This window comes from Vombatus ursinus, unplaced genomic scaffold, assembly GCF_900497805.2.
Source record: "Vombatus ursinus unplaced genomic scaffold, bare-nosed wombat genome assembly UNPS02014959.1, whole genome shotgun sequence".
NCBI lineage: Eukaryota > Metazoa > Chordata > Mammalia > Diprotodontia > Vombatidae > Vombatus > Vombatus ursinus.
In genome coordinates, this window is record NW_020954737.1 from 1,650,768 (window position 1) to 1,675,844 (window position 25,077).

Genomic DNA, 25,077 nt, shown 5'->3' on the forward strand with positions numbered 1-25,077 from the left:
GATTAATTCATTATTTGTCTAACAAAGCTGTCCCTGAAGAAATGGGGAAAAAAGAGAAGTAATTATAATTGAGAAAAGATTAGAAAAACAGGATTGTAGGGCAAACCACTGTGTAACTGTGCAGTAGGGGGCTTTGGATATTGCAGACAGCACCCTGTGAGGTAGGGTGCCAAATGAGAAGGAGGAGACCACCAAAAAGGGAAAAATATACCTGAAAATTCAAGAATGATTTGAACATTGCTTTGCTTATTTTACTCCCAGTGTTGTTTTTAAAAAAAATATGAATCTTATATAATCATACAGTTTCAGAGTAAGGAGGGCCTTAAAAGATCATCTTGTTCAATCCTAGTTCTCAACCTCTTCCTCCCCCCAGGGTCCAGACACCATAGTCTACAAAAGAAAAAACTAGGACCCAAAGAGGACTTGATCCAGTTGGCTCAGTGAAATTACTTTCACTAGACCCTAGACTAGAATTTGTTTTTGCTCGCTGCTAGTCCTTTGCTCTTTCTATTGCCATACTGAATTTGAAATAAAGTAGTGGTGGGCTGGAGGGGTAGAAAGGTAAACTATGATTTTATTGGTATGGGAAACTATCTTAAAGAACACAGAGTCTTTTCTGCAGTTTCCAGCCTTAGTTGCCTGAAGCCCTGAATGGTTAAGTGACTTGCTAAGTATCAGGCAAGTATGGTCATTCGTGATGAGATTATCTCCTGGGTATTCCTGTTCATTTGGTGAGGGGATGTCCTCATTTCGAGCAGTGTGCAAAGAAAAAATAAACAATGTTTTGAGTGCTGGACAAATGTAAACCCTGTAAAGTGATGACTTTACATATCCTGGTTCTCTTTGCTAGGGATGTTAGAGGTGATAGAAAGGAGTAGGAATAACTAAAGAATGCTAGGCATTTTTATAAATGTTGGCCAAGACAATGCAGATTTGATTACTGAATGACATTTTTACAGCCATATGATTTTTTAATACTATTTTAAAGTCTCTGTTAATACTTCCATCTACTAGAAATAAACGAGAAAAACAGCTACTGAAACTAAAGAAGCAGAAGGAAGAAGAGGGCCTCAGGTTACAGTTGCAACTTCAGAGACAAAGAGCCATGAGAATATCCCGGGAACATCAGCTAAATTTGCTGGAAATAGTCAATCCAGGCAAGTGGTGACAATATCAGTTGTGTAAGAGTAAGAGGTTACCGTGTAATTGCCTATTACTGAAAAACTATTTTTCCAATGCTTTTTTTTTTATCACAGACTTATTCAGTCATTCTCATTTGTTGTTCATTTCTCAGATGTTTAAAGACTCTTAGGTTTTACCCTTTCCTTTAGTTAAGATGAATTAGTTAATGTAGTCAACCAAACTAGGAAAAATCAAAAGTCCGTGTTTAAGCAGGCCAATATAGATAGGTAGAAACTTTATTTTAAGACTCCCATTGGGGGAGGGAGAAGAGTGGAAAGGGGAGAAAATTTAAAACTCAAAATTGTATGGAAGTGAATGTTGAAAATTAAAAATAAATAAATTATCCAAAAAAAAAAAGAACATTCCCATTTAAAAAAAAAAGACTCCCACTAGTGATGGGACAGCAAAGGGAAGCCGGGCTGACTATGAGGCATGTACCATTCAGCTTTGACAATTTCTTATATATCCAGGAAAGAGATATAAAAACATTTGTTCATTCAGAAGCCACCAGGGGTTCCAAGTAAGCAATTCTGTACTGAATCAGTCACTGTCTTTTATTTTCATTCTCTCACTTTCTACTACTCCTTTCCTGCTCCTACAAAACCTGCCTATGTCTTCCCCACAATTAAAAACCTTCACTTCCACCTTCATTCTCCTATTCTTGCTAGCTGTTATCATATATTTGTCCTCCCTTTCATGGCAAAATTCCATGAGAAAGCCATCTGTACTCAGTGTTTCCACTTCCTCTCCTGTGTCTTGTGCAGTTTGGCTTCCATCCTCATCAACTGAATAACTCTCTCTCGATTACCAGTGATCTCTTAATTGGCAAATATAATGACCTTTTTTTTTTTTCAAGCCTCATCCATCTTGACTTCTCTGTAGCACTGATAATGTTGATCACCTTTTCTTTCTTGATGTTCTACTCCATCTAGGTTTTTGGGACACAGTTCTCTTCTGGTTCTCTTCCTTTCTGTTCAACTATCCTCAGTCTCCTTGGCTGATTCCTCATCCATGCCATGCCCATTAACTTATTTAGGAATCTACCTCCCGAAACAAACCCAGGAACTCTATGAACACAAATATAAAACACTTTTCACACAAATAAAGTCAGATATAAATAATTGGAAAAACATCAGTTGCTCATGGGTAGGCCGAGCTATCCCCAAAGCTTTGTCTTGGGGCCTCTTCTTTTTTCTGTTTATACTATTTCACTTGATGATCGCATCATCTCCGGGGCTGAATTATCTCTATATAAATGATTTCCTGATCTGTATATCCAGCTCTAGTCTTTCTCCTGAGCTTCAGTTCTGCATTGCTTTTCAGACGTCTCGAACTGGAGGTCCTAGATTTATCTCAGACTCAACATGGCTAAAACAGAAATCATTACTTTCCCCCACCCCTCTAAAAAAGTAGGAATTGTCTTTCTTTTTTTGTCCGTTTGTATCCTCTGTGCTTACCATGGCTCCTGGCACATAGTAAGCACATAATAAGTGCTTGTTAATTTGACTGTTCCCAAGATCTTCATTACTGTGCTGGGCACACCCATCCTCCTACTCACGCAGGCTCAAAGCCTTAGTGTCATCCTAGACTCCTTACTTTCATTCACCTGGTCTGTGATCAAATCCTGTCAGTTCTACCTTTGCCATATCTCTTGTATACGTCCTCTATCCTTGTTTGGTCCCTTATTGTCACCTCTTGACTAACCTGTTGAAATACCTTTAAAAAATTTTTGTGAACCCCAGGACCAAATGGATTCACAAGTGAATTCTACCAAACATTTAAAGAACAGTTAATTCCAATACTATATAAAATATTTGGGAAAGTAGGCAAAGAACCCAAATTTCTTTTACAGCTATAGCAATAAGTCAAGAATAAGAAATTGAAGGAATAAAAATAGGCAATTAAGAAACAAAATTATCTCTTTTTTTTGATTCTGATGCTTATTTTTTTATTAATTTATTTTGATTTATCAACAATCACTTCCATATGCTTTTGAGTTTAAAATTTTTCTCCCCCTTCCTCCCCACCACCCTCACCAAGACGGCGCACAATCTGATATAGGCTGTACGTCTACATTCCTATTAAACATATTTTCACATTAGTGATGTTGTAAGTAAGAACTAGAACCAATAGGAGGAACCACCGGAAAGAGGAAACAAAACTCAACAGAAGAGAAAAAAAATAACAAGTAGTATGCTTCGATCTGCATTCAAATTCCATAGTTCTTTCTTTGGATGTGGATAGTATTTTCCATCATGAGGCCTTTGGAGATGTCTTAGATCCTTGTATTGCTGGGAACGGTTAAGTTTATCAATATTAGTCATCGAACAACGTGGCTGTTATTGTGTACAACGTTCTCTTGGTTCTGCTCATTCACTCAGCATCAGACCATACAAGTCTTTCCAGGTTTTTCTGAAGTCAGCCTATTCATCATTTCTTATAGCACAATAGTATTCCATTATATTCATATACCACAACTTGCTCAGCCATTCCCCAATTGATGGGCATCCTCTCAATTTCCAATTCTTTGCCACCACATAAAGAGCTGCTATCCATGTTTTTGTACATGTGGGTCCTTTCTCCATTTGTATGGTCTCTTTGGGATATAGCCCTAGAAGTGCTATTGCTGGGTCAAAGGGTATGCAGATTTTTATAGCCCTTTGGGCATAGTTCCAAATTGTTCTCCAGAATGGTTGGATCATTTCACAACTTCACCAACAATGCATTAGCATTCCAATTTTCCCACATCTTCTCCAACATTTATCATTTTCTTGTTTCGTCATGTTGGCCATTCTGATAGGTGTGATGTGGTACCTCAGAGTTGTTTTGATTTGCATTTCTCTAATCAATAGTGATTTGGAGCATTTTTTCATATGACTATAGATGGCTTTAATTTCTTCATCTGAGAACTGCTTGTTCATATCCTTTGACCATTTATCAATTGGGGAATGACTTGTATTTTTATAAATTTGACTTAATTCTCTATATATTTTAGAAATGAGGCCCTTATCGGAGAGACTGGTTGTAAAAATTCTTTCCCAATTTTCCACCTTCCTTCTAATCTTAGTTACATTGGCTTTGTTTGTGCAAAAACTTTTCAATTTAATGTAATCAAAGTTATCCATTTTGCTTTTCATAATCTTCTCTTTCTCCTGTTTGGTCATGAATTCTTCTGTTTTCCGTAAACCTAATAGTAAACTACTCTTTGCTGTCCCAGTTTGCTTACAGTATCAGCCTTTATACCTAAATCATGAACCCATTTTGACTTTATTTTGGTATATGGTGTGAGATTTTGATCAATGCCTAGTTTCTGCCATACTCTTTTCCAGTTTTCCCAGCAGTTTTTTTCAAAGAGTGGGTTCTTATCCCAGGAGCTGGGGTCTTTAGTTTTATCAAATAATAAATTACTATAGTCATTGACTACTGTGTCCACTGATCCACCACTCTGTTTCTTAGCTAGTACCAAGCAGTTTTGATGATTGCTACTTTATATATTACAATTTATGATCTGGAATTGCTAGGCAACTTTCCCCTGCATTTCTTTTCATTAGTTCCCTTGATATTCTGGACCTTTTGTTCTTCCAAATGAATCTTGTTATTATTTTTTCTAACTCTATAAAATAATTTTTGGTAGTTTGATTGGTGTGGCACTGAATAAGTAAATTAGCTTAGGTAGAATTGTCATCTTTATTATATTAGCTCGGCCTACCCATGAGCAATTGATATTTTTCCAATTATTTATATCTGACTTTATTTGTGTGAAATGTGTTTTATATTTGTGTTCATAGAGTTCCTGGGTTTGTTTCGGGAGGTAGACTCCTAAATATTTTATAGTGTCTACAGTAAGTTTAAATGGAATTTCTCTTTCTATCTCTTGCTGTTGGACTTTGTTGGTAATATATAGAAATGCTGATGATTTATGTGGGTTTATTTTATAGCCTGCAACTTTGCTAAATTTGTTTATTATTTCAAGTAGTTTTTTACTTGATTCTGTAGGGTTCTCTAAGTATATCATCATGTCATCTGCAAAGAGTGATAGCTTTGTTTCTTCTTTGCCTATTCTAATACCTTCAATTTCTTTTTCTTCTCTTATTGCTAAAGCTAACGTTTCCAGTGAGATATTGAATAACAGTGGTGATAATGGACATCCTTGTTTCACTCCCAATCTTACTGGAAATGCTTCTAGTTTGTCCCCATTACATATTATGCTTGCTGAAGGTTTTAGATAGATGCTATTTATTATTTTAAGGAAGACTCCATTTATACCTATGCTCTCTAGTGTTTTTAATAGGAATGGGTGTTGTATTTTGTCAAAAGCTTTTTCTGCATCTATTGAGATGATCATGTGGTTTCTGTTAGTTTTGGTGTTGATATGCTTAATTATGCTGATGGTTTTCCTAATATTGAACCAGCCCTGCATTCCTAGTATAAATCCTACCTGGTCATAGTGTGTTATTCTTGCGATAAGTTGCTGTAATCTATTTGCTAATATTTTGTTTAAAATTTTCGCATCTATATTCATTAGAGAAATTGGTCTATAGTTTTCTTTCTCTGTCTTGACTCTTCCAGGTTTAGGTATCAGCACCATATTTGTATCATAAAAAGAATTTGGTAAGATTCCTTCTTCACCTATTTTACCAAATAGTCTATGTAGTATTGGAATTAATTGTTTTTTAAATGTTTGATAGAATTCACATGTAAGTCCATCTGGCCCTGGAGATTCTTTCCTAGGGAGTTCATCAATGGCTTGTTCAATTTCTTTTTCTGAGATGGGATTATTTAAGTATTTTACTTCCTCTTCTGTTAATCTGGGCAGTTTATATTTTTGTAAATATGTATTCATTTCCCTAAGATTGTCAAATTTATTGGCATACACTTGGGCAAAATAGTTCCTAATTATTGTTTTAATTTCCTCTTCCTTGGTGGTAGATTCACCCTTTTCATTCTTGATACTAGTAATTTGGTTTTCTTCTTTCTTTTTTTAGGGTTTATCTATTTTATTGGTTTTTTCATAAAACCAGCTCTTAGTTTTATTTATTAATTCAATAGTTTTCTTAATTTCAATTTTATTAATTTCTCCTTTCGTTTTCAATATTTCTAATTTGGTGTTTGAGGATTTTTAATTTGTTCTTTTTCTAGTTTTTTTAGTTGTATGCCCAATTCATTGATGTCCTCTTTTTCTGTTTTATTTATGCAAGCATTTAGAGATATAAAACTTCCCCTAAGAACTGCTTTCACTGCATCCTATAAATTTTGGTATGTTGTCTCATTATTGTTATTCTCTTGAATGAAGTTATTGATTGTTTCTATGATTTGTTGTTTGATCCAATCGTTTTTTAGGATTAGATTTAGTTTCCAATTATTTTTTATTCTATCTTTCCATGACCCTTTATTATGTATAATTTTTATTGCATCATGATCTGAAAAGGATACATTTAATATTTCTGCCTTTCTGCATTGGATCATGAGGTTTTTATGCCCTAGTACATGGTCAGTTTTTGTGTATGTGCCATGTACTGTGGAGAAAAAAGTATATTCCTTTCTATCCCCATTCAGTTTTCTCCACAGGTCTGTCATACCTAACTTTTCTAATGTTCTATTCACCTCCTTAACTTCTTTCTTGTTTATTTTGTGGTTAGATTTATCTAGTTCAGAGAGGGGGAGGTTGAGGTCCTCCGCTAATATAGTTTTGCTCTCTATTCTTCCTGTAACTCCCTGAACTTCTCCTCTAAGAATCTGGATGCTATACCATTTGGTGCATATATGTTTAGTAATGATATTTCTTCATTGTCTATGGTGCCTTTTAGCAGGTTGTAGTTTCCTTCCTTATCTCTTTTGATAAGATCTATTTTTGCTTTTGCTTTGTCTGAGATCTGGATTGCTACCCCTGCTTTTTTTACTTCAGCTGAAGCATAATATATTCTGTTTCAGCCTTTTACCTTTACCCTGTGTGTGTCACTCTTTTTCAAATGTGTTTCCTGTAAACAACATATTGTAGGATTATGGTTTTTAATCTATTCTGCTATCCACTTCCGTTTTATGGAAGGGTTCATCCCATTCACATTCACAGTTATGATTACTATCTGTGTCTTTCTCTCCATCCTTTCTCTCCCCCCTTTCCCCCGCCCCCGTTTATGCTTTTCTTTCTCCTTTCTCCTTTTCCCTCCTCACTAGTATTTTGCTTTTGACCACCGCCTTCCTCAGTCTCTCCTCCCTTCTGTTAGCCCTTTCCCTTTTCTTCCACTTTGCCCTTACAGTTTCTTCCCTCCCTTCTATCCTCCCTCCCTTCTATCCTCCCTCCCTTTTCTTTCCCCTTTTCCCTCATACTGCCTATAGGGCAAGTTATATTTCTACACCTAACTACTTGAGCCAAATCTAATGAGAGTAAGGTTCAAACAATGCTCATCTCCCTCCCTTCTTTCCCTCTGCTGTAATAGTTTTTTGTGGCTTTTCCTGGAATGTAATTTACCCTTGTCTGCCTCCTCCTTTCTCAGTACATTTTCTTAGATCAGATTAATTCACTTACTTGGATCCATTTAATCCACTTGATTAGATTTTTTTTTATCATTACATCAAAGTCAATTTATATCCACCCCTTTTATGTATACTCCTTCAACGCGGTGTAATAACAGTACAGTTCTAAAGATTTACAAGTGTCATCCTCCCTTGTAGGGATGTAAAAGTTTGCCCTTATTAACATATTGTATCTTTCTGTTCCATTTACCTTTTTATGTCTGTCTTGAGTCTTGTATTTGAAGATCAGATTTTCTGTTGAGCTCTGGTCTTTCTATCAGGAAGGTTTAGCAGTCCCCTATTTCGTTGAATATCCATCTCCTCCCATGAAAGATCATGCTCATTTTTGCTGGGTAGTTGATCCTTGGTTGTAATCCAAGCTCCTTTGCCTCATGGAATATCATATTCCATGCCTTATGGTCTTTTAATGTAGAAGCTGCAAGGTCCTGTGTAATCCTGACTGTGGTTCCATGATATTTAAATTGTTTCTGGCTGCTTGCAGTATTTTCTCTTTGACCTGGTAATTTTGGAATTTGGCTACTATATTCCTTGGCGTTTTCAATTTAGGATCTCTTTCAGGAGGTGATTAGTGGATTCTTTCTATGGCTATTTTACCCTCTTGTTCTAGGACCTCAGGGCAGTTTTCCTTTATGATTTCCTGAAAGATACTGTCCAGGCTCTTTTTTTCATTGTGATTTTCAGGTAGACCAATAATTTTTAAATTGTCTCTCCCGGATCGATTTTCCAGGTCAGTTGTTTTACCAGTGAGGTATTTTACGTTTTCATCTATTTTTTTTTCATTTCTTTGTTTCTGTTTGATTGATTCTTGCTCTCTCATAGAGTCATTAGCTTCCATTTGCCCAATTCTAATTTTTAACAAATTGTTTTCTTCTATTAGATTTTGCACCTCCTTCCCCATTTGGCCAATTGTATTTTTTTAGGGATTTGTTTTCTTCAGTGTACTTTTTTTCCAGTTGGCTAATTGTATTTTTTCAGGACTTGTTTTCTTCAGTGTACTTTTTTCCAGTTGGTCAATTGTATTTTTTAAGGACTCTACTACCTCTCTCATTTGACTTTTAAAATCCTTCTTGAGTTCTTCTAAGAAGGCTTTTTGGGCTTCAGACCAGTTCATATTCCCTTTTGAGGTTCCAGATGTGGGTTTGTTGACAATGTTGTCCTCTTCAGAATTTCTGCCTTGATCTTCACTGTTTTCACAATATGAATCTATGGTACATTTCTTTTTGCTCGTGGTGTTTGCTTATTCCCTGGCCTTTAAAGAGATTGAGCTCTCCTGCTGGGGAGCAGAGGGCACTGACCCAAGCTTCTTGTGTTGGGAGCCTAGGTCTTGGTCACTGGCTTTGTGTGCTGGGGGCTCCAGTGCTGGTAATTGGAGGCTGTAGGGTTCTGGCAGCTTACCTGGTGTTGGGCTGGAATCAACAAGGCTAGAACTCTAGGGTGACTCTAGGTTTCCTGCTTTTCCTTTCCTTTCGCTTTCTTCAGCTCCTTTCAGATGGATGTTGCAGGGTGTTTATCTGCCTGGGGCCCTTTGTAGTGCTGCTTCCCTTATTTTTGCTGAGGCACTGGGAAACCCGGTTGCTGTAGAATGCCGAGGCACCTGGTGGTTTTCTGAGCTGGTTTCCATCAGTTCCCTTGCCCTCACTGAGGTGCTCGGAGGTCCAGGTGTTGGTGTTTGCCTGCTCTACCACCTGGATTTCAGGATCTCCTCCTGGTGTGCTAAAGTGGGCCTTTCCACTAGCTTGCTGGGACCCCTCCCATTCAGTACTGCTCCCCTTCCCCCAGGGTGAGAAGAGCCTTTCCCGTTAATCCCTCAAGCTACCTGGGATACTGGACTGCTGCACCTGTCTTTCTTCTGGTTCAGCTGTTCCAGGGTCTTTCCTGGGGCGATATTTTCGGAGCTTTCAGAGGTGGATAGGGGAGGGTGAGAGCGACTACCTTTTTACTCTGCCATCTTGGCTCCGACACACGGAAGTCTATCTCTCTTTTTACAATATATGATAGTATACCTAGAGAACCTGAGAAAATCACCTGAAAACTAGTTGAAACAATTAACAGCTTTAGCACATTTGCAGGATGTAAAATAAAACCATATAAATCATCAGTGTTTCCATATATTATCAACAAAACCCAGCAGGAAGAGATAGAGAAATTCCATTTGAAATACTTTACAAACACAAAAACCTTTTCACACAAAAACAGATCTAAACAATTGGAGGGCAGCTAGGTGGAGCAGTGGATACAGTGCCAGGCCTAGAGTCAGGAAGACTCATCTTTGTGAGTTCAAATCTGGCTTCAGAGACTTAATAACTATGTGACCCTGGGCAAGTCACTTAATTCTGTTTGCCTCAGTTTCTTTTTTCTGTCAAATGAGCTGGAGAAGGAAATGGCAAACCCCTCCAGTATCTTTGCCAAGAAAACCAGATGGGATCACAAAGAGTTGGACGTGACTGAAACAACTGAACAGCAACAAACAATTACGGAAATATTAATTAACCATGGGTAGGTTGAACCAATATAATGATAATATTACCAAAATCAGTTTACTTATTCAGTGCTACACCAATAAAGCTACCAAATAATTATTTTATGGAACTAGAAAAAACAGTAGCAGAATTCATCTGGGGGAAAAAAAGTCAAGAATATCAAGAGAATCAAATTTTTTTTTAATGGGAAGGAAGGGGATCTAACAGTACCAGAATTCAAACTATATTACAAAGCAGTAACCATCAAAACAATCTAATAGTAGATAAGAGATAGAGTGATTAATCAGTGAAATAGATTAGGTACACAATATATAGAGAAGTAAATGACTACAGTAATCTAATGCTTGATAAATCCAAAGAACCAAGGTTTTGGGACAAGAACTCACTATTTGACAAAAACTGTTGGGAAAACTGGGAAGCAGGCTGGCAGAAACTAGGCAGAGACCAAATGGATACACGATTTAGATGTAAAGGATAATATCATAATCAAATTAGGGATGTATAGAAAAAAATTCATATCATATCAATGGATAAGGGAGGAATTTGTGACCAAACGAGATAGAAAGGACCACAGGAGATGAAATAGATATTTTGATTATATTAAATTAAAAAGGGGTTTTTTTGTCTTTTTTTAAATATGTATTTATTTATTTTTGTTTTTCAACATTCATTTCCACAAGATTTTGAGTTCCAAATTTTCTTCCCTAATCTGCCCTCCCTTCTATCTCCCCCTCCCCTTCTCTTAACTCGTTTCCCTTCTATTTTCCTGTAGAGTAGGATAGATTTCTATACCCCATTGCCTGTATATCTTATTTCCCAGTTGCATGTGAAAACAATTTTTAACATTTCATTTCAAAACTTTGGGTTCCAAATTTTCTCCCTTCCTCCCTCCCCACCCACCCTCATTGAGAAGGCAAGCAACTTGATACAGGTTATACATGTGTAGTCATGCAAAACACTTTTATGGTAGTCATGTTGTAGAAAACTAGCTCTATTTCCCTTCATCCTAACCCACCTCCCGTTAATTCTATTTGCTCTTTTCACCCTGTCCCTCCTCAGAAATATTTTCTTCTGATTACCTCCTCCCCCAATCTGCCCTCCCCAAGCTCTCTTTTCCCCTTCCCCCTATTTTCCTGTAGGGTAAGATAGATTTCCTTACCCAATTGAGTGTGTATGGTATTCCCTCCTTAAGCCAAATCCAATGAGAGTAAGATTCACTCATTCCTTTGTACCTTCCCCCACTTCCCCTCCACTGTAAAAGTCTTTTCTTGTCTGTTTTATGTGAAATAATTTACCCCATTTTACCTCTCCCTTTCTCCTTTTCCCAGTATAATCCTCTCTCCTTAATTTTATTCTCCAGATATCACCCTTTCATCTTCAACTCACCCTGTGCCCTCTATCTATTTTTATATATATACATACATACATATAATTTTATTTTTCCTCCAACTACCCTAATACTGACAAAGGTCTCATGAGTTACAAAATCATCTTTCTATGCAGGAATGTGAACAGTTCAACCTTAATAAGTCTCTTATAATTTCTTTTTCCTGTTTACCTCTGCATGCTTCTCTTGAGTCTTCTATTTGAAAATCAGATTTTCTGTTCAGCTCTGGTCTTTTTATCAAGAATGCTTGAAAGTCCTCTATTTCACTGAATGTCTATTTTTTCCCCTGAAGGATTATACTCAGTTTTACTGGGTAGGTGATTCTTGGCTATAATCCTATCTTCTTTGACCTCCAGAATATTATATTCCAAGCCTTCCAAACCCTTAATGTAGAAGCTGCTAAATCTTGTGTTATCCTGATTGTGTTTCTACAATATTTGAATTGTTTCTTTCTGGCTGCTTGTAATTTTTTCTCCTTGACCTGGGAACTATGGAATTTGGCTACAATATTCCTAGGAGTTCTCCTTTGGGGATCTCTTTCAGGAGGTGATCGATGGATTCTTTCAATTTCTATTTTGCCCTCTGGTTCTAAAATATCAGCAGTTTTCCTTGATAATTTCTTGAAAGATGATGTCTAGGCTTTTTTTTTTGATCATGGCTTTCAGATAGTCCAGTAATTTTTAAATCATCTCTCCTGGATCTATCTTCCAGGTCAGTTGTTTTTCCAATGTGATCTTTCACACTGTCTTCTATTTTTTAATTCTTTTGGTTTTGTTTTACAGTGTCTTGATTTGTCATAAAGTCACTAGCTTCCAGTTCAACTTTTGCTCCATTCCAATTTTTAAGGAAGTATTTTCTTCAGTGAACTTTTGGACTTCCTTTTCCATTTGACCAGTTCTGCTCTTTAAGGCATTCTTCTCCTCATTGGCTTTTTGGACCTCTTTTGCCATTTGATTTAGGCCTTTTTTTAAGGTGTTATTTTGTTCATTATTTTTTTGGGTCTCCTTTAGCAAGCTATTGACTTGTTTCTCATGATTTTCTTGTATGCCTGTCATTTCTCTTCCCAGTTTTTCCTCTACTTCTCTTACTTCTCAAAATCCATTTTGAGCTCTTCTGTGGCCTGGGACTCATTCATATTTTTCTTAGAGGCTTTGGATGTAGGAGCTTTGACTTTGTTGTCTTCTGGTCATATGTTTTGATGTTGTTTGTCACCAAAGAAAGATTCTATGGTCTGACTTTTTTTTTTTACACAGTTTGCTCATGTTTGCAGCCAATTAACTTGAGTTATAAACTCTTTGTTAAGGTGGGGGTCTGCTTCCAGTGTGGAGAATGTACTGTTCTAAGCTTTGGGGGTTTTGTAGAGCCGTTTTCAGGGATACTTCTAGAGACTTGTAAATTTTCTATTCTTCCAAGGTGGTACGATCAAGGGCAAGGTGTTTACTCCTTTCTTGGCCTGTGCTGTGGTCTATGAGTGACCATAAGCACTCTTTTCTGCCTTAGAACTGTGAGGAGGATTTCCTCTCCTCCACTACGACAAGCTCTGCCATGCTAGTGTTTCTTCTTGCCCCAGAACTGCCACTCAGAACTGTGACCCAGATCCAAGCATGGGCAAAGCAAGAGAATCCTGCCTCAGCACCAGCAAAGAGATCCCTGCGATCCCCCTCTGATCAGCCACTCAGCTCCCCCTCTGTCTGTAGGCCAAGAGCTCCGAAAGCAGCCACTGCCCTAGGGCTACACTGAGGCTGGAGCTGGGACCAAGCTTCTCTCTTACTGCAGTCACAGTCCTTTCCTACTGACCTTCTAAATTGTCTTTGGCATTTGTGGGTTGAGAAGTCTGGAAACCACCACAGTTATCTGTGATTCAGCCCCCTGAGGCCTGCTCCAGGTTCACTGAGGCCTGGTCTTTGCCTGCTCACCCATGCTGAACTGTGTTCCTCTCCCAGCCCAGCCCAGATACACCTTTCCAGTCAACCCTTCGGGTTGTCTTGTGCTGGCAATTTGTTTCACTCTGTCTTTTTGTGTGTTGTTCTGCTCTATAATTTGTTTAGAGCCATTTTTTATAGGTATTTGGAGGGCTTTGGGGGAGAGTTCAAGCACGTCGCTGCTTTCACTCCACCATTTTGGCTCTGCCCCCTCAAAATTAAAAAGGTTTTGCACAAACAAAACCAATGCAGCCAAAATTAGAAGGAAAGGAAACTAAACTGGGAGAAAATTTTACAGCAAGTTTCTCTAGTAAAGGCCTAACTTACCAAATATATAGGGAACTGAGCCAAATTTATAATAATAAGAGCCATTCTCCATTTGACAAAGGTCAAAGGATGTGAACAGGTAGTTTAAAAAAAAAAAAAAAACTGTCCATAGTCATATGAAAAAAAATGCTCTAAATCACTAACTATTAGAGAAATTCAAATTAAAAGGACTGTGAAGTACTTCCTTGTATCTGTCAGATTGTATAACATGACAGAAAAGAAAAATGATAAATGCTGGAGAGGATGTGGAAAAATTAGGACATTAATGCCTCCCTTAATCCAGTTTAAAGTGCTGTCTATTAGAAAAAAGGTGGGGGAGGGGGACAGAAGTCTTACTCTAAATATATTTGTTTCCCATTCCATAGTCACCTTCTTTACTTCCTCTATATGTAAGTGGGTTTGGGGGGGCATGGAACATTTATTTAAATCATGGTTCTCTATTATTTACTACATGTGTGATCTTTGGCAAGTCACTTAACTTGTCTGGGCCTCAGTTTTTTTCATCTGTAAAAAGAAAGAACCAACCTTGGTGATCTCTAAGCCTATGTCCATCTCTAAATCCCAGGACCAGATGATCTTTGTACATGTTATCACCTCTCCTTGGAATGCCTTCCTTACTCTTCTCTTCAGGAATCTGTCCTTCCTTTGGTGTGAAATATGAAAGAAATTACACCTTTTGGAGAAATACTGAGTGCTAAGCAATTGGAGGAGACCAGTGTGGTTACACAAGGAACTGATCAACCAATTTAGATTTTTTAAAAGACATGTACAGAAGATGAAAGTCAGGGCAGATAACTAAAGGTAAATACAGTTTAGTGAGTGGCATACTCCTGTGACATGTCAGGAAGGCTAAAAACTCAGGATGAGTTTATAATAAATGCAAAGAACAACAAAAGGAAATTTTTAAAATTTGTTGAGATCAAGAGGACTTCCTAAGAAAGTATTACATGATAATCACAGAAGACAAAAATACTCAACTTTTATTTTCTTCTTGTTTTAATCTGTCAATGAGAATGAACTTTGGACTGAGGATAAAAAATAATTAAAGGGTTGAAACCCCCAAATAAGTGAGGGGATGGTAAGAGAACAAATTAGCTACCCTTCAAAGGGTTCAAGTCACCAGGCTCAAGCAAAATGACATTCCAAGCTACAAAGACAATAGCAATGATTACTGACATTTTATAGATATAAGGTTGCAGAGCATTTTATATACATCTTTATTATTTGATCTTCACAACAGTATTATTAGTTAGATGCTGTAAGTATCATAATCTCCATTTGACAGATAAGAAACGGACATGTAGAGAAATAAAAGCAGCTTTGTTCATGGTCACCAGGTAGTAAGTGTTGGAAGCAGTTTTGAAGTTAGATTTTCCCAACTTAAAATCCAGCATTTTATCCATTATGGCACATCTGGTGAATGTGATTGCTCCTCAGCTTTTCATGGTAGTCTCTGAAAAGGTATCCAGACAGGGAGACATGTCACAGAATTTGAGATGGGCAAATCTGAAATTTGCAAAAAGGGAAAGAACTTAGATTTTCTGAAGTGTAAGCTTATAAGCCTGACCTGTACTCCTCATTAATGAGGGAGAATTTAAGAACAGTTGAGAAGGAAAGCAGTGATCACTATGAGCCAGCATAGGTTAATCATGAACAGGTAATGCTGTTTCTTGTATCCTTTCTTTACATTGTTGCTAAACTAGTAGATTAGGAAGATGCCTTGGATGTAATACATTTGGATTTTAGTAAAACTTTTTATAGCTTTATGATCATCATGAGATAGTTGTGAGCTAAATGATAGTGCAATTAGGGGGATGTCCTCAAAAGTGAACGATTAGAACAACTACATTCTTTGAAGGCAGAGAATGTCTCACTGTTGGATTTTATACCCAGAGTCACAGATTATAACACAAAATGAGAAAATGCTTTCTAACAAAAAGCTGTTCCAAACAAGAATTAGTTATCTTGGGGGATAGTGAGTTCTCCAGCACTGTAAGTGTTCAGAGGATGTCTCAATGACCAGGTGGTGTGGTTGTACCATAGAAATCTGTGCTAAGATACAGGTTGAACTAAATTTCTTCATGTTAATGAGGTAGTATGAGTAGTTGTGTTCCCATTTTAGAGATAAGGAAATTGAAACTAAGAGACCTTCAGTGATTTATCCATGGTCACAGAGCTAGTGGCCATGCCAGGAGTCATAGGACCATAGGATCATAGATTTAGAGCTGGAAGAGAACTCAGAAGCCATCTAGTTTAATTAACCCCTTCATTTTATATATGATAAAACTGATGCCCAGGAAAGTTGAGTTACTTGCTTTACATCTCACACAGGTGATATACATCAAAGGTGGGATTTGAATTCTGATTCTCAAACTCCAGAGATAATGTTCTCTTGCTATGTTACACTGTCATACTCAAAGCCTGGTCTTAGGACTGAGTCAGAAGTCCTGTCCTTTTTCAATTAAACAGTGGAAGTGAGGGCACCATGGTTTTCCTTTGTCACTCTCTTCATCATTAGTCATCAGCAGCCTGGTGTCTTTGGGACACACCATAGTTATTTGCTCTCCTCTGCTGCTTCCTGAGTGCCCAGGAGCCTATGGAATAAAACAGTGGGAGCCTTTTGTAGTTACTCATAAGATTCTCTTTCTTTCTGTATATTTATTACCTGATAAAAGTTACTCTTCTTTCATTGTGGGAAGGCCAAGGTGTCCTATCGCAAAAGTACCCACTGAATCTTTTACAGCTTAAAAAAAAATCCCATCCCATTGCACCTTTCATTTTGATTTCAGTCAGCATTTTCATTGCTATGATAATTTAATTCAGTGGGTAAATGCCACTAAAATAACAATCTGAACACTACCAAAGAAGGGCTAGTGTTCTTCAGATAGATTATATTTAATGACTTACTCTTGATGTAGAACCAGGACTAAACAGTTGGATAACCTGGGAAATCCCAAGAAGGAATTCATCTCTAAAAACTTAAGGCTAATATAGAACACAAAGGGAGATTAGAAAGGAAGAATGAAGACTATTCATAGTGCCTATCACTTGGTGGGCTATCAATAAATATTGATTGATTGATTTTAATGATCAGTCTTGGTCCTGGAGAAGAAAGGATGAAAAACATGTCCCTCTTCTTTATGGAGAGGTGTGGAGGGCAATTAGGTGGTATAGTGGATAGAGTGCTGGGCCTGGAGTCTGGAAGACTTCTCTTCCCGAGTTCAAATCTGGCCTGAGACACTTAGTAGTTGTGTGACCCTGGGCAAGTCACTTAACCTTGTTTGCCTCAGTTTCCTCATCTGTCAAGTGAGCTGGAGAAGGAAATGGCAAAGCACTCCAGTATCTTTGCCAAGAAAACCCTAAATGGGGTCACGAAGAGTCAGATGCGACTGAAAACAACTGAACGACAACAAAGACGATTTTGGATGTGGAATGTGTTAGACTCTATGGCCAGTTATCCTGTCAATTGGTTTGGCTTAGGTTCCAGTGGCAAGCGGGGTTAGGGAAGTAGATGAAGGAGAAATGGTAATTGTGTAAAAGCAAAAGATAAGACGGTGGGGATGGGGGGGTGCTTCAGACTTGTGATTTCATAAGTATAGGGATGTTCTTAGTGAGGAAACTTCTTTACCAATTCAGATTTGCAGCTTTATAGCTCTTGCTTGGGACACTGACTGACTAAGTAACTTTGCTCAGTTTCATGTGACCAGAATGTGTCAGAGGCAAAACTTGAAGCCAGATCTTCCTATCTCTGAGGCTGGCTTTTTCTCCACTGTGCCATAGTGCTGCTCAACAGTACTTAAAAAGGAAAAAGAAGTATGAAGAATGAAAGATCTAAAGAAATTATTTGCCACACTTTTGATACCAAAATTTGGGAGCAGTAGAATTGAGTGTGCTTTAATGTATTCTATGCTTTTTTTGTAGGTCAGGTGGGAAAACACATCCAAGAAATGGAGGAAAAATCAGCACTGATTATCCAGAAACACTGGAGGGGATACAGAGAGAGGAAAGACTTTCATCAACAAAAACAGTCTCTAAAGGAGTATAAAGCAGCAGTTATCCTTCAAAGAGCTGTGAGTTATTAAATTAGGCCTTATGTTTAAATAATTTTCATTTCATGCAGAGATGATTCTAATGGCATAATTTCTACACTAGTGCATTTCTTAAATTAAAATTTTAGTTTTTGTTGTGAATTTAATAAATATGAACATTTCAATATACAAACAGAAAAGAGGATCATATATGAAACTGTGGGCTTCTACAATACACAATAAAGTTAATGCAATAGTAGCAAAACTGCTCTACTTGTCTTCCCATTTCTGAACTTCCTCCTTCTTTACTGTGTATTTTTTTTAAATGTTCTTTTTTTTGGGAGGGGATCACTATCACTGTCTACATGTACAATTCATGTACAACTCCCCCTGACTAAAGCTCTCCCCTAGAACAAATATACACATAGTCAAACAAAAGAAATCTACGTACTGGATATCTCATTCTTTACCCATAGGACATCCCTCTCTGCCAAGAGATGCTAAGCATGTTTCATTATCAGTTTTATGAAGTCATGATAAGGCACTGCTTTATCAGCATTCTTAAGTCATTTAAAGGGATTTTCCTTCACATTATTGTAGTCTGTGTATAAATTGTCCTCTTGGTTCAATTCAGTTCACTCTGTATCAAGCCTTCTTAAATGTCTCTGAATCCATCTCTTTCAACACTTCTTATAGCACAATAATATACTTTGTCTTCCCCCACCGCTTATGTATTCCTCTTCTCCTTTCTTTCTATTCTTTCCTTAAGATTAAGACAGCAGAACAATTCCCAGTTCTTGTCTCATTAGACTTCCTCTGTGACTCCTGTTGATGATACGATTTGGAGGGACATATGTATCATCTCCTCATAGTTGAATGTAAGCAGTTTATCCTTTTTTAGTACCTTTATATTATTTATTTCTGTTTATCTTTTTTTTGTTCCTTATAACTCTGATAAAATTCACAGTTTCTACATAGCTCTGGTCTTTTCATCAATAATACTTGGAAGTCATCTATTTCATTAAAGTTTCATTTTTTCCCCTGTAGCATCATAAGACAGTTCTCTCTTTATGTAAATTTGACTCCCCAGTGGGTGACTCCAGTTCAAGGGTCCTGGAGGGGCCAGGCACTGAAGATGCTCTAGATGTGAGGAGCCCTGCCAGGGGAGAGGGTGGTCTGCAGAACTGTCCACTTGCATTAATCAAGAACTGGCTGTACTCAGTTTTTCTGAGTAAATTATTCCTCAGTGTTATCCTACATTCTTTGCTTTCTGGAGTATTGTATTCTAAGCTCTCCACTACTTTATAGTGTTGACTGCTAAGTCATATATGATCCTTACTGTGGCTGCTCAGTACTTGCATTTCTTCTTTTGGCTGTTCGCAGAATTTTTTGTTAACCTGAAAGCTCTGAATTTTGACTGCATTGTTCCTTGGAGTGCTCATTTTGGGGTTTCATTCATGAGGTGACAAATGGATTATTTCAATTTACACTTTACCCTCTGGATCAAAGAGATCTAGACAGTTTTTTGTTTAAGATTTCTTGAAATACGATACCTAGGCTTGTGTTTTGGTCATGGCATTCAGGTAATCCAGTGATTCTTAAATTTTTTCTCCTTGATCTATTTTCCAGGTCAGTTGTATTTACTATGAGATAAATTGTCTTTTATCTTTTTACTATTTTGATTTTGTTTTAATGTTTTTTGTTGCCTCATAGAGTCATTGTCTTCTGTTTGGTCCATTCTAATTTGCAGGGAGCATGTTGTTTGGGCAAGGTTTTAAACCTCCTAATTCGCCTTCCAATGATGTCATCCATAGGTCTCATTTCTTTTCCTGTTCTTTCCTTCAACTCCATCATTTCATTTATAAAAATATTTTTAACTTTTTTTAAACTTTGTTTACCCTTCCAGGAATTCTAGTTGGATTTGTTTACAAGCTGTGTTTTTCTTTGAGACTTTGCTTTATAAATGTTTTGGAGTCATTGTCATCTTCTGGGTTTGTGTCTTGAACTCCTTATCATCGTAATAGCTTTTTATGATGGGATTCTTTTTTTATTTGCTCATTCTTCCAGCTTATTTTCTGACTTTGGACTTGATATTAGGGTTAGGCTTGGAATACTTGTGTAGGGAAGGTCTGGGCTGATTCTACTGCTGCTTTCCTGGGGTGTTGAGCATTATGTTATTTCAGGATCTCAGGACTAGTTTAGGCTTGGGACCTGTAAGCTTTCAGTGCTTCCATAGTAGTGTGATCCAGAGCAAAGTTTGATCACTGCTTTCTCTGATACAAACTCTGCAATTCCTGACCTGGATTTGAGTCTTGAATAACAGTAGAATGATGCTAGATTCAGTCCCTGTCGTGTACCTGGAAAGTTCTGCTGGTTCAGAGTAATAGACCCGTAGGCTTCACTTGGTCTGGTATACCTGCCTTAGTTATTTTTCTGCAAGCTTTAGATTAGAACGGAAACTAAAACTGAGATCCCTGCCACTGCTGCTAGCTTTTGAACTTGCTTTTTTCTCAGTACACAGTCCAGGGCCTTTCACTGCTTCCTACTACCCCTGGGTACAGCTCCCCTCTCTCCATGTTACCCATTCTCAGGACTGAGTAGTAGTCAATAAAGCCAGTTGGTACCTTTTCCCATCACAGTGCCCTGGTATGGGTCTGGAACCTTCTCTTCCTGGTAAACATTGTGCTGGAGTTCTCTGTACTTGTGCTCCTGGCCAGACCATGTCCCCAGTTTCCATAAACTTCTCAGTCTTCCTATGCTGACCTGAGCTAGGAAAATGACTTACTGTGACTTTTTCTTGGCTTTTCCCATCAGAATTCAATCTGGTGCATTTTCTAAATCTGTTTGGGGCTGTTGTGGAGGGAACTGACTATGCTTCCTGCTACTCTGCCCTCTTGGCTCCATCTGGCTCCCAAATTGATTTCCAGAAAGCTTAGACTAATTTATGTCTCTACCAAAAGTTCATTAGTGTGCCTGTCTTCCCATATCCCCTCTAATAACTACCATTTTCCTTTTTTTCATATTTCACAATCTGATGGATATAAGATAGAACGCAGTTGTTTTCAGTGTTCATTTCTCTAACTAGTGATTTGTAGCCTTTTTAAAAGTATAGTTAATGATAGTTTTCATTTCTTCTTTTGAAAACTGCCTATACATATCCTTTGACTATTTATTTATTAGGGAATGGCTCTTATTCTTATATATTAAACCAATTCCCTATGTATCTTGAATAATAAACCTTTATCAATGAAATTTGTTATGAACATTTTCCCCTAGTTGACTATTTTCCTTGTATTTCTAATTGCATGTTTTTGTTTGTATGAATAAGTTCCCAATGTATACATGACCTAAATACAAAAGAGCATGTGAACAAATTAGAAAAAATAAAGGGTCACCTTTCACCACTATAGATAATGGGACAATTCTTGGCCAAACAAGGAATGGAGTTGACCATGAGATTGGAAAACTTTTGCACAAACAAAATCATACCATGTCTTGAATATTACCTTCAACTCAAGGTACCACATTTTAAGAAGGACATCAGTATATTGTAGTACATCCAGATAAAGGTAACAGCATGATGAAGCACCTTGAGATCATGCCATGTGAGGAAGCATAGGAGTGGTCAGTACATATGTTTTATGGCCCAGAAGTAAAGCTGCCCTGGATGGCACACCACTAAGAATAAAATAAAGAAGGATCTCTGGCAAGTCCTACATCTCCCCCACCTGGGATTTCCTTAGCCCCCAAAAGTAACTTGAATCACTGTTTCCCCTGTTGGGGAAAGAGTGGAAGACTGGAAAGTTGCATATATACTTTCTTCTACCCACTGCTAAGGAGCTAAGTCATAAGGCAGCCAGCTATTACTGTCCTACACTATAATAGAAAAGAAAATGGATTAATTACTCATTACTCATTAATTACTCACAATTGGAATGGACACCAGAGGGCATCTATGTGCCTTCTACATCATCCCCTACAAATTACCATAAGCCTCTGAAGGCTTGCTAAGATAGGCAAATCATACCCCTCTTGGCCACAACCACAGAGGCAGAAGGAAGAGGAAAGAAAAAAAGAAGATACTGGGAGGAAATGGCAAAAGAACAAAAGTACAAGTTTACAATAAAAGGACGGGAAGAGGAAGAAGGCAGGACAGCATGGAGCAGTATATAGAGTACTCGACTTGGAGTTGGGAAGACCTGACTTCAAATTCCTTGGGCATATCACATAACTTCTCTGTTCCTCAGTTTCCATAGAATAAGCGGATAAGACTCAATGGCCTAAGATCCTTTCTAGCTCTAAATCTGTGATCCTGTTATGATGGTAGCCAATGGCCACTAAGGGATATTTTGCCACCATTTTGAAATACCCTATCTTCATGAACACAAGTTGTTTCATTGATAGGCACAGCTGTCTCCTTGAAACTGACCATCCAATTAATACTCATAAGCAATCTAATTCATATTTTAATTTAGTATTTATTGAGCACCTATTATGTTCAAGGCAGAGCTTGTCAAGAGTTGAATGGACACTAAGAACTGGATTAGTGAGGCAGCTAGGTGGCACAGTGAATAGAGCACCAGCCCTGAAGTCAGGAGGACCTGAGTTCAACTCCGGCCTCAGACCAAACACTTGATACTAGCTGCGTGACCCTGGGCAAGTCACTTAACCCCAATTGCCTCAAAGAAAAAAAAAAAGAACTGGACTAGTAACTTCCTGAGTTCTAGTTTTGGCTTTTAATTTTCTAGGTATGTTACTTTAAGGTATTTTGTTTGTTTTTTCCAACTTTGTTGTTTCTCAAGAAGGTGAGTGTTGATTCCCCCCTCCACTATTAAAGAATTAGATATTCCTCTTGGCCTAGCTTAAAGTTAATAAATTTCACCCAATCTAAGCTCATCAGTTTGAAGCCACATATTCTTGAAGATAAGCAAAAACTGTGCTTCTGTGAAGTGGAGAAGTTTTGAAATGATTGACTTTCCAATTGACTTTCTTTTTTTTTTTTTAATGTTTTAATAGTATTTTTTTCCCAGTTACATGTCAAGAAAATTGTTAGCATTCATTTTTACAAGATTTTAGGTTCCAAATTTTTCTCCCTCCCTCCACTCCCCTCTTCTGAAAATGGTAGGCAGTTTGATATAGTTTATATATGTGCTATCATGTAAGAAATATTTCCATATTAGTCACAGTTGTGAAAGAAGAAACAGATTTTTAAAAAACATGAGAAAGAGAGTAAAGTAAGTGAAAAAATATGCTTCGATCTGCATTCAGAGTCCATCAATTCTTTATCTGGATATGGATAGCATTTTCGTGACTTTCCTTTTTTTAATTCCCTCTTTCTCCCTGTTGTTTTTGCTCATATTTAAGAAGAGAAATACAGAGGGGAGGTTGTGTGTGGTTGTCACTGTCATGACGATGAGCAATAATGCTCAGCACTGTTTGTGGAAAACTAGTGCCACCAACGTGGCCTATAGCTTGCCAAAAACAAGTAACATGAAAGAAAACTAAAGAAAAATTAGATGGAAAGGAGAAAAAGGAAAAAAGAGAGAAATGTTCATTTTTGTTCTCCAGTTCCACCTAGGCACAGATTTAATGTCTTCTCTATCCTGTTCCTCTTCCCCCACCAACAATCACAGTAAGTCCCAGACCACACAACCCAAGGCAGTCCTTTGAGTGTTACTTAAACTAAACTAAAAAGGATATGAAGAACAAAAATAGGAGGAAGAAGTGAAAAAGATAGGAGAAACAAAAAAAAAGTTAAAGGAGAGAACAGAAAAGAAATGTCAAGTTGAAGGAGAGAGGGGAGATCAAAGGGATGCCAAACAAGGCAAAAATAGCAGGATCTGTTTTACCTTCATTATTAATTGCTAATAATGGGATGCTTGGCCTTGTGAAGCAGGGCAAATTCTTTAACTTCTCAGAATCCTGGGCAGCATTCTAAAATAAACTTTCTAAGAAAACACTATAATCTGCTTTGATAGAGGGAGTTTATTACCAGGAGTTTGCTGCACCAATGAAAGCACAGGTCTGATAAAAGAAAAATGATGTGCTATGTTTCTGTTTATAGCACATCATGGTCAGGTGTGCCCCCTTAAAGAAAATGGGACAGAACATTCAGAAAATAGTGTTTTGCCTTAGTTGTCATCATCATCATCATCATTATATTCTATTTATATAGTGCTTTTCAGTTTACAGAATGCTTTTACAAACATTATCTTATTTGATTAATATTTGCAAACTTTTAAATTTTATATAAATGTTATCTGCTATTAACAATGTTGTATAGTAGGCAGGGCAGTTAGTATTTCCTTATTACAAATGAGGAAACAGAGAGATTCCCAAGATTACCTAGCTAATAATGGTGGAGCCAAGACTAGAACTTAGTACTTTTAATTTCCTAGTCCAATGTTTTTTCTAACTATCCTTTATTGTCTCGCCTGTAAGAAAAAAATACAGAACTTTTGTGGATCAACAAAGATAATTCATTGTGATATATCAACCTTGTTGAAAGCCTCACAAGGAAAGGAGAACACTACAGACTTTCCTTTTGTTCACCTTTAGGCTCTTAAATTTTTAAGAAAATGTCAAAAGAAAAAGAAAATGTCTTATTCTTGGCAAGGACTCCCAGAACTTACTGATGCACGTAGAATGGAACTGAAGCAACATGTGGACAATTACATTGAACGGCACTCAGTAAGTAGATTCCTGTCATAGGAAGTCTTATTTATATTATTACTTTATGTTGTAGGTAGCAACAATGAAAAGATCATACATACCATGTCTCACGGATATAAGAATAGAAATTAGGCACATACATGGCATAATTAAAAAGTGTGTTTATGTGTTTCTTGTGAATGTGGATTACGTTTTGTTACTTGATGATCATCTTCTGTATGGATGTATAGTCTCCTCTTAATATTTTTCACCAGTGGAGGGAAGCATTAATTCCAATAATGTAAAACCATAATTAATGATCATCTCATCTATTTCAACATGTTCCCATTCCTTGTGACATGAAAAATTGCTAAATAAAGCAGGAGTGTGGTTGCAAACCAAATAGAGGGTGCAGCAGCTGGGTAAAAAGATTCTACTGCAGAAAGTATCCTGGCTTCACTCACCAAAGAGCCTTTCCTGTGGATGACTGTCCCCAGGCAAAGTCACTAGTCCTGTTATTGGTTCAGCTTCTTTGGGAGAATTTGACCAGAAAGTGTGTCTGATCT

The 25,077-nt window shown here is 37.4% G+C and overlaps 1 protein-coding gene across 4 annotated transcripts in view; it reads left to right on the forward strand.

The window, feature by feature from the left end:
* The window catches only part of IQCB1 (IQ motif containing B1), a 67,089-nt gene that overhangs the window by 39,240 nt on the left and 2,772 nt on the right, over positions 1–25,077 (forward strand). For all 4 annotated transcript variants that reach the window (XM_027845204.1, XM_027845201.1, XM_027845203.1 and 1 more), the window contains 3 exons: positions 1,015–1,157; positions 17,754–17,902; positions 24,419–24,550. In XM_027845204.1, the coding sequence (XP_027701005.1) occupies positions 1,015–1,157; positions 17,754–17,902; positions 24,419–24,550 (424 nt within the window). The remainder of the gene's footprint in view (positions 1–1,014; positions 1,158–17,753; positions 17,903–24,418; positions 24,551–25,077) is intronic.